The sequence below is a fragment of the Solea solea genome, chromosome 5, assembly GCF_958295425.1.
Source record: "Solea solea chromosome 5, fSolSol10.1, whole genome shotgun sequence".
Lineage (NCBI taxonomy): Eukaryota > Metazoa > Chordata > Actinopteri > Pleuronectiformes > Soleidae > Solea > Solea solea.
The window spans coordinates 23,671,733-23,687,522 of NC_081138.1; the positions used below are offsets into that span (position 1 = coordinate 23,671,733).

General features: G+C 40.5%; 3 protein-coding genes across 4 annotated transcripts; 2 read left to right on the plus strand and 1 right to left on the minus strand.

The window, feature by feature from the left end:
• Positions 1-742: 742 nt before the first annotated feature.
• On the plus strand, positions 743-7,445 carry lctla (lactase-like a). Of its 2 annotated transcripts, none has more exons than XM_058629668.1 (14): positions 743-920; positions 1,363-1,513; positions 1,617-1,777; positions 2,747-2,834; positions 3,532-3,641; positions 3,726-3,854; positions 3,936-4,031; positions 4,161-4,215; positions 4,700-4,861; positions 4,949-5,223; positions 5,836-5,962; positions 6,057-6,256; positions 6,650-6,713; positions 7,124-7,445. In XM_058629668.1, exons 2-14 carry the CDS (start codon positions 1,384-1,386, stop codon positions 7,237-7,239), a joined length of 1,713 nt encoding a protein of 570 aa, XP_058485651.1. In that variant the 5' UTR covers positions 743-920; positions 1,363-1,383; the 3' UTR covers positions 7,240-7,445. The 2 variants fall into 2 exon arrangements, with proteins under 2 accessions (XP_058485651.1, XP_058485652.1); XM_058629669.1 differs by lacking the exon at positions 743-920 and adding an exon at positions 966-1,250.
• A 443-nt stretch (positions 7,446-7,888) lies between these two features.
• On the plus strand, positions 7,889-15,462 carry tipin (timeless interacting protein). Its single transcript, XM_058630292.1, has 8 exons — positions 7,889-7,975; positions 8,983-9,118; positions 9,244-9,337; positions 9,654-9,729; positions 9,843-9,965; positions 10,042-10,105; positions 10,306-10,551; positions 15,014-15,462. The coding sequence occupies exons 2-8, from the start codon at positions 8,995-8,997 to the stop codon at positions 15,295-15,297; spliced, it is 1,011 nt and encodes a 336-aa protein (XP_058486275.1). The 5' UTR covers positions 7,889-7,975; positions 8,983-8,994; the 3' UTR covers positions 15,298-15,462.
• LOC131460044 (uncharacterized) lies at positions 11,181-14,525 on the minus strand. The gene is made up of 6 exons (XM_058630290.1): positions 13,664-14,525; positions 12,981-13,261; positions 12,549-12,883; positions 12,022-12,441; positions 11,767-11,921; positions 11,181-11,645 (listed from the first exon to the last, which is right to left on the minus strand). The coding sequence occupies exons 1-6, from the start codon at positions 14,290-14,292 to the stop codon at positions 11,372-11,374; spliced, it is 2,094 nt and encodes a 697-aa protein (XP_058486273.1). The 5' UTR covers positions 14,293-14,525; the 3' UTR covers positions 11,181-11,371.
• Positions 15,463-15,790: the final 328 nt, after the last annotated feature.

The window sequence follows — 15,790 nt, forward strand, 5'->3', positions numbered from 1 at the left end:
TCGGGGCTTTGTTCCAGCTCCGCTCCGTCACGCTGCATTCACTGCAGAGTTCATGACCCGGCGTGGAAGCTGAACTGACAGCTGCAGGCTACGTTTTTCAGTGGATCTGAGTCCACACCTGACCAGCCCACAGATTAGAGATGTGATGTGATGTGGACATTATTTTTACATAACTCACATGTGGTTTAATGACACAACACGCGTAGCAGGCTTCACAATGTGAGCCACTTGAAAGGCTTCTACTCTGACCTCAAGTCAAGTTTGAAGTTTGAAAACAGCATTTATATTGTTTTCTGGGACATGGGAGATGCTTGTCTCCTGTAAATATAACCAGAGGACACTGAGGTCTTGAACTTTCTCATGTAAAAATCATGGGTTTATTACTTATTGTTGTTTTTGTATGTGTGAATGTGACGTTAAATAGCTGTTATTCTGTCTATATACATATACCTTCACTTTATGTCAACTGTGATTTAATCCACCTCTAAACCAGGTCCCTTAACAGGATAAGTAGTAAAACCCAATTGAATACATTTATAAAAACAGGCCCAAGTGAAAGTACATTCTCCTGGTTCATCTTTATGCTTTATAGTGCAGCTCCGATGAAAACTCATGTTGTGTTTTACAGCTGAACTGAGGTCAGTCAGACAACAGTGTTTCAGAGAGCGAGCTCATTAACATGGACTCTGCTTACAGCGTCAGAATCCTTCCTTTATGGACAAGATCTGTTTGCTGCTGCAAATTCACATTCACACTTCACTGACCTCGAATGGAGCGGTGTTCTGTGCGTGTGTGTCTGTTTTGTTTTCTGGGAGCTTGGCAGTGAACCAGTCAGGGGAGCCTCAGTGAGCAGCAGGTCCAGAAGCTCGGGGATGTTTCTTGCACTTTGGAGCAGTTTCCATCGGAGACAAATGCAGCAGGTCAGACGTCATCTACAGTATATTTCCCCGCGAGTGAGACAGTGAGACGCACACTGGGCAAAGGGACACGTGTAGACAGTGGGGACGTAGATCTAGATTAAATCTTGATTATATTATTTTCCACAGCTGAGGATATAACGCGTTTGAGATGTCTGTCCTCCTGACGGTGCTGGACAAGCTGGCTTACTTTCTGTCTCTCATTGGGTTTTGTGTCAGTGTCTCTTACAGCTGGATCAAATGAAACCACATTCTTTCTTTATTGTCTCGATATTTTGGATTTTGGGGGTGGGATGCTTTTACTAAACACCTGTGGACACCTGACACCTGATTGTGAGTGCCTGAATCTTTGGGATTTGACCTTGTGATTTCCAGCTCAGGGCAGACTGACAGGAGCCGCTTTTACTTTGCTTCATATTCCACATTAATCTCAGTGTTTCTGCAGGTGTAACTGAAGACAGACATCATGATGCTGCAGCCGTGCACTCTGAGGACGTACCGTGTGCTTGCACTGGTGCTGTTTGTCTCAGCCTCCGAGGACTTTGATTGGATGAAGAACGAGAGGTCGTCTTTCTACTACGGCACCTTCCCAACAGGTGATTATATAAAACAGTCTTCACAGCAGAGACGACCTCTTAACCTCAGAGACAGCTGATGATTGATGATGATGATGATGATGATGATGATGTTCCTTGGCAGGTTTCTCTTGGGGAGCTGGGAGCTCTGCGTATCAGACGGAAGGAGCTTGGAACGTCGACGGAAAAGGGATGAGCATCTGGGATGCTTTTGCGCACAAAAAGGGGAAAATATTTTCAAATGACACAGGAGACTCCTCATGTGAGGGGTACTATAAATTCAAGGTAACGAGTAGCTTGACTTTATACATATAACATTCCACAAAAGGGATCTGTCAAAACCTCATGATACAGTGATTTAACAAGTCCACAGGAGGATATTTATGAAGATAGTAACCAAGGTACGATATTTATTAAGTACACTCTACTTGAGCTTTTTGTCTCTTTGTAAAGAGCTGGTAATTATAATTTTTATTTTATACTTGTCAGTCTGAAGCCAGAAAATGACTTTGGTAGAAGTTGAAGTCATTTTTTATAATAGTATTTAAGTAAAACTGTTAAAGTATAACATTTACTGTACTTAAGTATTAAAAGTAATTTTCTGATATAAAATGTACTTAAGTTTGGAAGTTTGAGCCATGGTAGTGCAGTGGTAAGGCAAGTTGTCTTTCAACTGGAAAGTTGTGGGTTTACTTTCTGGCTCTATGTGTGTCTTTGAGCAAGATACCTAAACCCACATTGCAGTGTTTAAATGATGAATGGCAAAACTAAAGTGTAAAGCAGCTCATCAAGACTAGAAAAGCTCTATATAAATACAAACCATGACAAACTCTTCTTTGAGTAACAAAGATAGTTTGGGGAAATGTAGTAGAGTAAAAGTACACAATTTATTTAGTAATTGTAGTGGATTAAAGGTTAAAGTTGTGAGAAATATGAATAACAAAGTAAAGTAGAGATACATGTTTTTTGTACTTAAGTACAGTAACAAAGTGTGGTGTCCCCCTAAAATGTAGGTCACCACATTTCTGTCTCTTTTGTGTGTGCATATTGTTTTTTGTCTGGTCTTCAGCTTTTCCCCTGCAGCGAGCACAGCACAGCAGGATGATGGACATGCATGGGATGCTGAACATAATACTGTTCATAAAACTACAAACATGTAACAGAAATGTAACAAATGTGTACTTAATGCTCTGAGGTAGTGACTTTTATTCTGCAGTCGTTCACAAATTGTTTTTCAAACTGTCTGTTTTAAAGGACGACATTAACTTGATGAAGGACATGAAGCTGAATCATTATCGCTTCTCCATCTCCTGGCCGAGGATTTTACCAAGTGGACTCAAAAGTAAGTGAACATGTACTGGGATCTTTATATATATATATATATATATATATATATATATATATATATATATATATATATAGTAGTATATATATAGTATATATGTACATAACTCTTTTTTTCTTCAGTATTCTAGTTTCTTTACTGTTTAATACGTTTATTATGTTGCACGTTATTTGAACCCAATGCTTAAATCTGTCGGTAAAAAACTGCCAGAAATGATTCTTCACGCCTGGTGACAACCAGATTTTATGTTTTTGTGTCATTCATCCATCCAATTGTGGTGAACATTTTGAACAGTGAATATTTTTTATATTTGGTACAAGCTAATGAAGCAACATCTCGAGAACATCTTGAGGGAATTTCTTCGGACTTGTTAATGAACATGATATATTAAGAACAATAGTTTGAAATGTGGTTAAAATTTGGCTCACAGTTTCTCATCGACTTACAGATTTGTTTCTAATTAGCTTACATGATGCGAGTTTTGAAAAAATATTGTTGATACTCATTTTTCCCCGTGCAGCTATGAATTAAACACGTTTTAGATTTTGGTTGGTCAGCACAACGTAAAGGTTGTGTGAAGATTCTGGAAACTTTCTAAAACTTGGAAATGTGTTGCTGCTCCTACTGTGATCATGTTTTCTGTCATGACATGAATATTGCAATGAATTTGATCTTTTGATTTCGACTCTTTCAGGTGAACACATCAACGAGAAAGGAATCAGTTATTATGATAATCTGATTAACATGCTCCTGGAGAACAAGGTCACACCAGTCGTTACTCTGTACCACTGGGATTTACCTCAGGTGAGCACCTTTATATCTCCTCTCGGCTGATTGGACACTACAGTTGATCATGGAAACTGACACAATCTCACTCCACCTACTCAGGTCTTACAGGAGAAATATGGCGGCTGGCAGAATGCCACCATGATCAACTACTTTAACGACTTTGCCAACTTGTGTTTTGAGAGATTTGGGAACAGAGTGAAATACTGGATCACCTTCAACAACCCGTGGGTACGTCAGGTCAGAGAAACGGTTCTTTCATAGTCCTGTGAATGGATGTTTAACATCTTGTGTGGGTTTTTTTTTTTTCAGTCAATTGCTGTGGAAGGGTATGAAACAGGGGAACATGCACCGGGGCTGAAGCTGAAGGGAACAGGAGTGTACAAAGCTGCTCACCACATCATCAAAGTAAAGCTGCAGTTTCCGCTCAGGCTGCTGTCACATTAACGACAATAGAGTTATTATGTCACCTGACATTTTGTGTCCATCATGAATCATAATCATCACAATCAAGCATCCTCTTTCTTTCTGTAATAGGCACATGCTAAGGTTTGGCACACGTATGACATGCAGTGGCGAAGCAAACAAAAAGGTAAAGTAAAACGTCTTTTATCTTTTATTTGTTCATATTTTCTGTTCCGTTTGCATGACTCAGTGTTTTGTATTCGTACATTCGTACATCATTGATAGTGTTTTTGGCCTTTTTAGCCGCCTGATCTCCCCAGATTGAACACAGGTCTCTATGCCTGAACCCCAATGATTTTGCAGCAGATGTTTACAATGCCGCTGAGAGCATTTTTGTCCTTGGAATATAAAACACTGAACCAACAAATAAAAGAGAATGTTAAAAGTGCCCAAATATTCACTTGGGTTCACAGTTTATGTTTAGATTTCACATTAATGTTTAGATTTCCAGTGGCCAAAGGTGAAAATTCAATTTCATGGTAGTTTTTTGGACATTAGATTTTTATATTCCTTTATAGGTCAACAAACATTTTATATGAGTCTGGAAAAACTTATGTGTACTTAAACTGCATTGGTCAATGGTGATTCTGTTGGTTGCTGTGTATGTCCAGGCCTGGTTGGAATCTCGCTAACAGCAGACTGGGGTGAACCAGTGGACATCACCAACCAGAGGGACATCGAAGCGGCAGAGAGATACATCCAGTTCTACCTGGGTTGGTTTGCGACACCCATCTTCAATGGCGACTACCCACAAGTTATGAAGGAGTATATTGGTGCGTCACAGTCACACTGTTATTAAACTACTGTATATCTTCTCTGCTGATGCTTCTGTTTTCAGTGTTTTGATCTTTAACCTTTAGGCAGGAAGAGCGGCCAGCAGGGCCTGGGAGTTTCGCGATTGCCTGTTTTCTTGCCCCAGGAGAAGAGTTACATCAAAGGAACCTGTGATTTCCTGGGCCTCGGCCATTTCACGACTCGCTACGTCACCCAGAAGAATTTCCCATCAGGCCTCGGTGACAGTTACTTCACAGACCGTGACCTCGCAGAGCTGGTAGACCCGCAGTGGCCCGACCCCGGCTCAGAATGGCTCTATTCTGTTCCATGGGGATTCCGGCGCTTGCTGAATTTTGTCAAGGTACACGACACAGAATGAAACCAAACCCAGAGCTGTAGCTGTGTGAGATTTCTAATAGATAATGTTAAACGGTCTGGTTCGGCCAGTCATTAAGTCATTACAACATGTGCAATTTTGTTTTTAACATTACTTATATGTCTGTCATGGTGTTATCTAAACATCAAATTATTACTAACAAAGGAACAAGGTGTAAGATTTAGTAACATCTAAAAAGAAACTGAAGTCTATACTTTGGACCTTTGTATTTCTGTTTTATGAAAATAAAGTTAATAGATGAATGACTTTATAAAATTTAGCGTGAGTGGTTTGAACATAATGAGTATTTTATACCTTGACTGGAACAGGATTTGATACAAATTTGACTTAATTGATCCCACACTGACAAAATGACATGTTACAGTAGCAAAAAGGGTCAGATGACGATAAGTGACAAATAGAATATAATTTTAAAAAATAGAATATAATAAGTAAAAAAAGATTAAAAGTAAGAATATATAATCGACCTATAGAATAAGATAAACAAAATATATCAAATATTTGACAATGTCTTAAAGGAAATATTAAGATGTTCACATAAATCAGAATATTTACAAAATGATGTAACTTCCACAGACTCAGTATGGAAACCCAATGATCTACGTGACAGAAAACGGCGTGTCGGAGAAAACGCCCTGCACCGATCTCTGTGATGACTGGAGGATGCACTACTTCAAAGACTACATCAATGAAATGCTCAAAGGTCAAACCTCCTAAATGAACCTCCCCAACATGATGAAGCTCCCTGTATTTCCCTGTTGTTTTGTGTTTGTTTTCATCTCTGCTTCATGTCACAGCGATGAAAGACGGAGTTAACGTCAAAGGCTACACCGCCTGGTCTCTCCTCGACAACTTTGAGTGGGATGAAGGATACTCGGAGAGGTTCGGGCTCTACTATGTGGACTTCAGGAGCAAGAACAAATCGCGCTACCCAAAGGCGTCTGTTCAGTACTACAAACGTATCATCAGCTCCAATGGCTTTCCCAACCAGAGAGAGGTGAGTGTTTTGCTCTCTACACAGCCTTTTCCAAAACACCAATGTCCATTGACAAAATGAATGATTTATCTCAATAACACAGTATGTGTTGATCCTCTGATGCATCCATCAGTACATTAAAATGATTATTATTATTATTAATAAATTATTTTGTGAGTTCAGTGTTTGAAAGTCTTTGTTTAGATTTACCTCAGAAACACAAATTTACTAAATAAACCAGTGGTATAGACCAGCAGCTCCCTATGGTGACAGATTTTGAAGGAGAGTGAGTATTTTACATTGTTTCCATTTGGAAAAAAAAGGATCTTTAACAATGAGATGAAAAAGAACTACCTAAAGAGTGTTTTTTACAGATTTGACTTTTAATTGTAAGATTTTGTCGGCTGTGTGCAGGTGGAAACTTGGAAGAGAAAAGCGGTGGAGACCTGCTCCTCCAGTAACCAGCTCCTGGCGATAGGTGTGTACTGTGAAGCACCACAGTGAGTGACCGCTGTGAGGAGCTGTGTGGGTCCAGGCAAAGAAAAAGCTTGTTGTCCCCTCTCAGACAGGGTTTTTCTTCGTTCAGAAATCAGAAACATGCAGGGATGGCCAGTGCAAAATTAAGTTTGAAGAGTTAAAATGATGTTGTGTGAGATTCACAGTGACATTAGTTATTGAGCTGTAGGTAATAAGCCTGGAAATGATGTCGGTGAATTTAGATTTTCCTTGCTTTGAATCTTTTCATGGCATCATTTTGACTTTTTATTTACCAAAAAGAAAAAACTTGATGTCATAGTACCTTGTATATTTTCTGTGAAGCACATTTACATTGCATTGCTGTAGAAATGCACCATTCAAATACGTTTGCCTTGTATTTGTTTGCTTCAGATCCAATGATCAGCCACATGGAGATGGTGACAGAGATTGTGGTTCCCACCGTGTGCACACTCTGCATTCTGCTCAGCGCTGTCTTCTTAATGTTCCTGCTGCGTGGACACCTCTGAAACACACACACACACACACGCACAGCTGCAGATCTCGTGTTGTTAATGTAATTGAATGAACGTAATGGAATGCTGAATAAACAGACTTGATTTTATTTGGTTGTTTTCATAACGACTGCCAAAGCCTATGATGACACTGTTGATGATGATGAAGGCGACTGCATAATGACACTAGTTTACTGTAAAATAAAGACATGAGGATTGTGGAGTGTTGTTATTTATTGGAAGCTAAATAAACAAAATTCACAAACCGGGATTCCATAACAGCTTATAACGCTTCAAATTAAAAGTGCCAAAGAAATGTCAGAAATGAGTGAAAGCAGGTATCATACTGAAAATGACTCATTTGCAGTTTTGTCGGAGGAGGGTCACTCACTTTGACTGTTTAATTTCATTTAATGTAAATATTATCTGACTTTGCTATGACATACCACCAATTTTAACTTTATTATCCCAAAGGAAATTTAATCAGATCTAAAAAAAAACACACTGAACCAGAATACAATGTCATGTCAAATCATGTAAAGTGACAAAAAAAAAACAATATCAATCAATTAACCGCTTTATTAAAAACACAGCCCAGATGAAAGTCCACACATGATTTTTGTTTCAATTGAGTTCAATAGGATTTTATTTTGAAAAACCTGAAGGAAGATCCTAGCCGGAAGTGAGTGTCAATAGTTTAACGCTGCTGCTGCTTGCTTAGCTCTGCTCTCTGGACACAAGCTCGTAACTGGTATGACTTTATGTGTCACTACATTTAAATAAGTATATCGTCTTGCTGTGAAGTTACTACAATTGTGTGTTTGTGCTCTGAGATATATTTTTGCTTATTACGCTAACAGCGGGTACCTTAAGTTATCTTAGCAACCTCGCGGTGTTAACTACAGTTACAAACGTTTCCCAGAAATAGGTTTTAATAATTGTTCTGAAGGTTCAGAGAAGGTCCTGACTTTCCACACCGCCCACACTGTCCAGCGTGTATATGTGTTATTTGTGCAACATGTGGAATTTGAGTTTTTACAGTTTATGTTTTCGCTGTGCGTTGGTTAATTTTACCGCCTTCCTGTGCCGGAAGCTGTAATCGACCTTCCATTGTATTGATACGTCAACGTCACCGCCATATTGGTCCAGGCAAAACTCGTTTTTCCGAAATAAAAGCAATTACATTTATCAAACAATTATGTTTAGGGTGTGTTATCTACAAGTACGTTTAGTGATCAAATCTAATAGTACCAGCGATTATAACTATTTTGATAATGATTAATCAAAGGTTTTCATTTAATTCAATTCAATAATTCAAGTAAGCTTTATGATTTTTCATTTTCGTAAATGTGAATATTTTCTGGTTTCTTTACTCCATACGACAACTAAATAATTAAAACTTAATAATTGTGGTTTGTGAAAACAAAGCAAGACATTTAAAAACGTCAGAGATGTAACAGAGGTACTAATATATAAGGCTGCAATATAGTACAGCTGTGTATATACGTATATTTTCATTTACGTGAAGTAACATATGTATTTTAGGTTTTTGGTTTTTTTAACCAATTTTAATGACGGTAATTTATTTTTCACTATAACAGTGACTCCTTCATGATCAGTAACTGGAGACATGTTTGCTTACAACAAACAATGACTACAGTCTGTTTTCTCACAGCCATGTTTTCAGTCTAAGTTTGCCTTCATGTCTCGTCCTGGTTCATACAACATTCACACCAACAAAAATGTACTTTTCTCCAGGATTTACTCATCATGGTAAAAGGCCTCCATAACATTTCTGACATCCAGGGCACAGACGATGAAGACTTCCCTCCTCTCCCACCACCTCATTCCCCGGGTCAAGGAGGGCAAGATGAGGGAGATCCTTTTGACAATGGTGAAAAGAGAGTTCTGTTCTTGCTACAATATACTGAAAGTAGTTTGAGACTTTGAGTCGTGTAGGTCAGCACACTGATGTTGACTCGTAATGGTCTTATCTGTCCTGTTGTCTTGCTGATGCAGGGGATGAAGGTGGCGATGTCTCCAAACTGGCTGACGTCCCTGCTGCTAAAAGGAAAACGGTGAAGAGGCCGCAGCCTAAATTGGACTCTCAGAGGTAAGTGGTCAGTTGTTCAACAATTTAACTACATGGTATTTTATTCTCTGATGCCCTGACACTACATCTAGGAGAAACGTTCCCAGTATCCAGTACCCAGTAACTTTATCTAGTCAGGAGCCAGAACTCCATGAAATTGGAAGGTCACGCTGTTTGTCAATCAATAAATTTGTTCATGAGGTTATGATAGGAAAGGAGGAGTGCTAACAGGAAGTTAGCCAACTCTGATGTTGTTTGATGAATTGATGAATTCAAGTTTATTTATGGATGAGTTGTTGATTACAGTTTGGTGTTTAAATGTGGCATTTTTCTTCAGACTTATCTCAGAGAGGGGACTACCTGCTCTGCGAACTCTGTTCGACGGTGTTCATTTTAAAGGCAAGGGACATGAGGTAAAAATTGACATTAGATCACTAAAATGCAGCAAACAGCTGTGCAGCTGAAGCTTCATTTAAATCACATACATATTTAACCAAAACTCTGTGATGTGTATGTTTATGACCAGGCAGCAGACCTGTGGCTGCTGATGCAGAAGATGGAGAACTGGGCCCACAGGTTGTACCCAAAACTGCAGTTTGATGACTTTATTGACAAAGTTGAGAAGCTAGGCGCAAAGAAGGAAGTGCAGGTGGGATAAAGATACTGGTGCTTAAGATTTCTTCAGATTATTTTTTACTATTTAACTTGAATGTCTGTGTTTCCAGACTTGTCTCAAAAGGATTCGGCTGGACATGCCACTGACACATGAAGATTTTACTGATAAAGATGGTAAGAGACTGAAAACAATCTTCAGTGTTCATCATTGTGTTTATGATTTGTATTGTGAAGTCCCATATCCCAGATATTCTGACTTCATATTTGTACAGTGTTGGCCATCTCCAGTGAACAGTTGCTTTTTGCTCTGGTGTTACAAAAATAATTGTTTTACATCATAAAATCAATCGCACTTAAATTTATTTTTGCTGTAGGTGAAGAAGCGACAGCACCTGAACTGCACATGTTTGATGATCCGGATCCATTTAATGGAACAATCTTCGTGGACGAAACACCCACCCTGGTCCACTCGACTCCTGCTCCAGCTGCTCCAGCTGCTCCAGCTGCTCCCTCTCCAGCTGCTCCTTCCCTGACTGATGAGCAGCGCAGACGCATGGAGCTGAACCGCCAGCGAGCGCTGGAGAGGAGACTGGCTCGCAACCAGCAGCAGCAGCAAACGGGTGAGAGCTGTTTCCTCATATCCATCATTTCATGTGGTGTCCAAGAATTCAGGCTTATCAGTGTAGCTGTAGTGGAGCTCCAAAAACTTAAAGCTCCAATGTGTGACTCTGCTATCATTGCTAATGTTGCGTTCCTGGTTAAGTTCCGTACAATAACCAGGAACGCTATTTACAGATTCTGAAAGTGTAGTTTCTTAGCTTTTAAAATGATATCCAACCCATGGAAATCTATAAATATTTGAAGAAGATGTCTTTGAATGTAGAAACTCCTCAAACTAGTTTTGTGGAGAATCCAGCCGGAAAGTTTCTGAAAGATTCTCACGTGGGGAGCCAGGTGACAATAGCTGCTCCCGTAACCATCAGTCAAATCTGATATCCGTTAGCCCACAGGATGGAAACTATTGTAGTAGTTTGAACAATGGGTGTTAATAGCAGGTCTAGGGACCCGAGGATTCTATGAAGAGGTTCCAGGGGTTACCAGAGAAAGGAATGAAGGCAGGTAATGTTAATGTAGTATTATTTGCCATAAACACTTCAGTGGACTGATAAGAATCAGAATTTACTTTATTGATCCCCAAACCAGCAAGGTAAAATACTTAAGAAATTTGAGAAAAAAAGATATATGCTCTGTGGTATAGTGTGGCTGGACCAGTCTGTTGCTGAATGAGCTCCTGTGGGTGATCAGCACATTGAGGAGAGGGTGTGAGGGAGAGTTCAATATTTTCCAGTATTTCCAATATTCTACCCCCAATATTCCTCCCCCTACAACATGGCTGTAACCACTGTCCATCACAGTCGATATGCAGGCAAATTGGTGATATCACATCCTCCTCCGCTTACTCTTCGGTGCTCTGATCTTGCAGTGACCGTGCTGTGGGGCTGGGCATGTGATGTCTTTTGCCTCGTCAGAACAGAAAGGCCTGATTTTCTCAAAAAGATAGGCCTGCCTGTCCATGGTCAGTCCCGGTGGGGCCAGGACAGAAAGACCGTCAACAGGGGGCAGAACTCCTGGTTTGTGCAGTAACTGAAACTCGATAGGCTCTGCATCACTGTGAGTTCTGGCAAGCACCACACCTGGTCTGTTGGCATCAAAGCTGTGACAGAATAGAAGCACAAACCAAGATATTTAAAACATGACTCGCTGTTTTCTCATGGAACACTATCATGTCCATTAAATCATTTATGTACACAATGTTAAAGTTTGAATATAAATACCTGAAGTGCTGATAACTCTTGATCTGTGGGAGCTTTCGGAAGTAGGGACTCAGATGGGTCTGCCAGTCAAAGGTCTTAACTATCGCTCTGCCATCTGCTGTTCCGACAAGCTGCGGAATATTGAGGCCACTTTCAGGAGAGCTGTTTTCCACTACCTGTTGACAGCAGGGAACACAATGGAGAATCTATTACTTTTCATGACTTTTTAAAATGCACTTTTTATATATTTACAGTAGTCAAATAAAATAAACTAACCTGAGTGATGTCTTCCAAAGTGTTGACTCTGGTCTTCATGAATTCTTGCTTGATTAGACCAAAGCCACAGTCGGGGGCAAGTTTAGTGTGGCCAACCATCAGGAAGTGCATGCTGAGCGTGGAGTGAAGCTTGTGTGCCACCCGCCAGGCACCGTACCAGAGCATGGAGTTGTTTTTGTGTAGCCCAGTGCAATTGTCGCAATGCAGATCCACGTCTGTTTCTCCAACTCCAAAGTTGCAGAAGAAATTATGTATGTAGCTGATGGCTTCATTACTCCCCTTACTCGACGACATGCCTTCATCGGTCAGGTAATTCACCTGTTTTTGCAACCCTTCACAGGAGACACCAAAAAGGCCACATTTCCGTGGAGTCAGGAAGTACATTGGCCCAGGCTGAAGAGGGTTTGAGGGAAAGTGCATCTGAAGAAGACAGAGGGAAAAAAATTTGACACAAAGTGGTTTGTGTCTATTTATAACGGTCTAATAAATCAAACACTTAAGGGTAAATAACGTGTGATAAATAGTACCTGCTGTGCGAAATCAAAATTGTAGTGCATCCTGATCTTCTTGCTTGCTGGTGGGGAGGGTCCAAAAGACAACTGAGAGTCAGCACAAGTCTGTCTGCAGGCAGCAGTCATCTCATTGTACACGGCCCTCTCTTTTTGCACAAGGGCAAGATGATCCTGTTGCTTCTTGACAGCTTCCGACTTTCTCTCATCTGGGAGGTTTGCACTTCGCACCAGCTGCTCGGTATTCTGTTGGCACTGCCCGCAGAGAGCTGTACTTGGCATGCCGCACCTGATGTGCGGGAGGAGCTGATTCCACAGTGCTTTGAAGCTTGATTTACAAACTGCACGCTCCCCTGGAAAGACAAGATAGATCAGTATATTTTATATGCTAATAGTGTTTCACATTAGAACCATTTGACTCTTGTATAGAAATAAATTATTGACACATACCAAGCTCCTTAGCAGACTTCATGTATAGACGCCACACTGTGGCCTTGGATACACGAGTTGGCAGCAGCTTCACGTGCCAATCCCTATGCCCAGGATGTCGGCCAGGCAGAATAATAGCATTGTCTTCCGCATAGTTTTTTATAAATTCCACAGCTCCGTCAATCTGTTTACGTCCAATGAACTTGGGTGATGGTGGCCGTGGGCTGTTCTGCCTTACCCGTGGTCTTGCTCCATTCACATCAAAGTGTTTGATGATGTCTGTCAGCTTGTCTTTGCCTATTCTGGAAGAAAATACTTGTGTTTCAGATCATGGTACCTACCAACAGGCAACTTATCATCATTAGCACCATCATTAGTAGACCTCAAATATTCCTACATTCCTACAGTGTCATTGACCATGTGTGGGTCGTATGTAACATTTTTGGCTTTTTTGCATTGTTCTTTAAATTGTGTAGGTTTGTTATTGAACAGCCCTGCTTTATACCAAAATATAGCTGTGTCATCCACACATTATTCAAGCACATCAGGTTTGTTAGTTTGTTATTCAACAAATGCTCCCGTTATAACCCCAGTTTATAACACAAGTTTTGATGGGTGTATCATTTGCATTTTAAAACGTCAATGCTGACCTAGCTAACAATGTCAAAGTCACACAACGTTAAGCAGGCGTTCTAAAGACTCACCCCATAAGAAACTGAAAAGTATTCCTGCAGACTTCGTTGCCTCCTATCAGATAAGTGGTTCGGGGGGACTTTCTTTTAATCGCTGGCCTCTTCCTAGATGTAGTCATCTGAGAAGTCACCACTGTACGCCTGTTCGCCTCAAGATGTCCAATGATCCTCATGTCCTGCCAATGTTTTTCGGCCGCTAACGAATCCATCCGTATGTTGTACATGAGCTCTGGGGGAAGTCTGCGGCTACACGACTGTGTCCCGAGTAGAGAATCCTCTTTTCGTCTTCCGTAGCATTTGCAGTCAAAGTTACGGATCTTCTCCAGTTCTCTTTCTTTCTTGCCCTCGAATGTTACCGTAGATATAGCGTCTGATATCTCACGCTCCAGCAGCTCCTCCGCCGCGAGGCCCAGTGCTTCTTCGTCGTCCTCATCTTCGGCTAAAGTCAACTGTAGATTCGGGATGTTTTCCAGTGTAATGCAGTCGCTCACGTCGATGTCTTCTTCTTCATCTTCTAGTTCGGGTTCAGAATCAGAAGTGAGATCGTCGCCTGTCGTCGTGGAGAAGTACTGACAAAGATTTGCGCTGTAACAGCCACGATTTAGTTCTTCTGCGATGCGTTGTTCCTGGTCCATATTCATTCAGTTATAATAACACGCAGCTTCTACGAGTAGCTAGTCACCTTTAAAATGCTGGAGCGGCTACTTAAGTAGCCATGAGGTCCCTCTTTGACGTGCAGCTGATTGGCCGAAAAAATAACAGGGGCACTTGAATAGCCATAGAAACTCAATATGCTAATTTAATGTGGTATCCAAATGTGGTAACCAAACCCCCAACTACAGTAAGATCCAGTTCAATGCGAACTTCCTCTTAACTCTGTAACACCGAGCGTATCGAAGACGGCACATTTTGCATTACCGTAATTATGCGACGGTTTGCGCTATTGGAAAAAATCCAACGGTTGCTGAAGTTGCAAATCAACGTCAACATTATTACTTATTGTGGTTATTACGGTAATTTCACTCACCTCGTAACAGGAAGCTCGCGAATCAGCGTCTTTATCGCCCGAGAGGAGAGAGTTGGAAAGACGCTATTTGGCCTGTATTTGGACATTGAGATAAAGACTCAAGCACATGTTATTTTAAATGTGTTTTTATACTGTTCACATTTCAAATTCAACTACATTATTTTTTCTAAATAAAACTTTTTGTTTACTTCCACAAAAAACATACTTGAACACAGTAACGCAATAAACTTCCACCTCTGCCTATATCCCAGATATTCTGATTTCATGTTTGTACAGTGACCATGCAATCCTTTGTCATTACATTTATTTGCTCCTCCTCTCGTTTGATCCCTCAGATTCTCAGAGCGTCGACACAGCACCGTCAGCTGATGAATCCATGTCTTTGTCCCCTGAAAATATTCTTGACAAGTCTAACAACCAGAAACAGGAGTTGGAGCAGGAGCTGGAGCCACAGCCAGGCCTGGAGCCGATCAGCAGTGAGACACAGCCACTGAGCCAGCCTCCTCACAAAGACTCTGAGCCTTCAGCTGAACCCAGTCAGCATGAGGAGGAGAAGGAGACCAGCTTCATTATCAGCCCGGATCATCCAGTCAGCAGCAGGTGTGAGGATGGGGATTAAAGCTCAGACACGTGTCAAGCTATTATTGTTAGTTTTGTGTGCGTGTTTTGGTTTTATAGTTTAAAGATGTGTGTTCCTTATGTTCATCTGTTCTTCAAAGCTGCTGCTTCTATCATAAACACAGTGTTGTTTTGAAATTAAAGGGTATCAATCATTTTCACTGATTATTGATTAAGTCATCTTATTTCTATTCAAATGTCCAACTCTCAAAGATACATTAAAGTTACTGTCACACCTGGAAGTAACCTACAGTGAATAATGTGGTCCAGAGATAATGTTTTAATGATAAAATATAAACCTTAATAAACGATGATTTGTGTCTTTGGTGCCATCAATAACGTTTTTTCTAGATCATTTTCATTTGTAGATCAGATTTTGTGAAAAATGTTTTTTTGTTTTGCCTTTTTTTAAATCTGGTCCTTAAATGTTTTCCCGTTTTAAACGATAGGTGTTATTTATTGAAGCACGTTATATACAGGGAACAGTGGTTCCA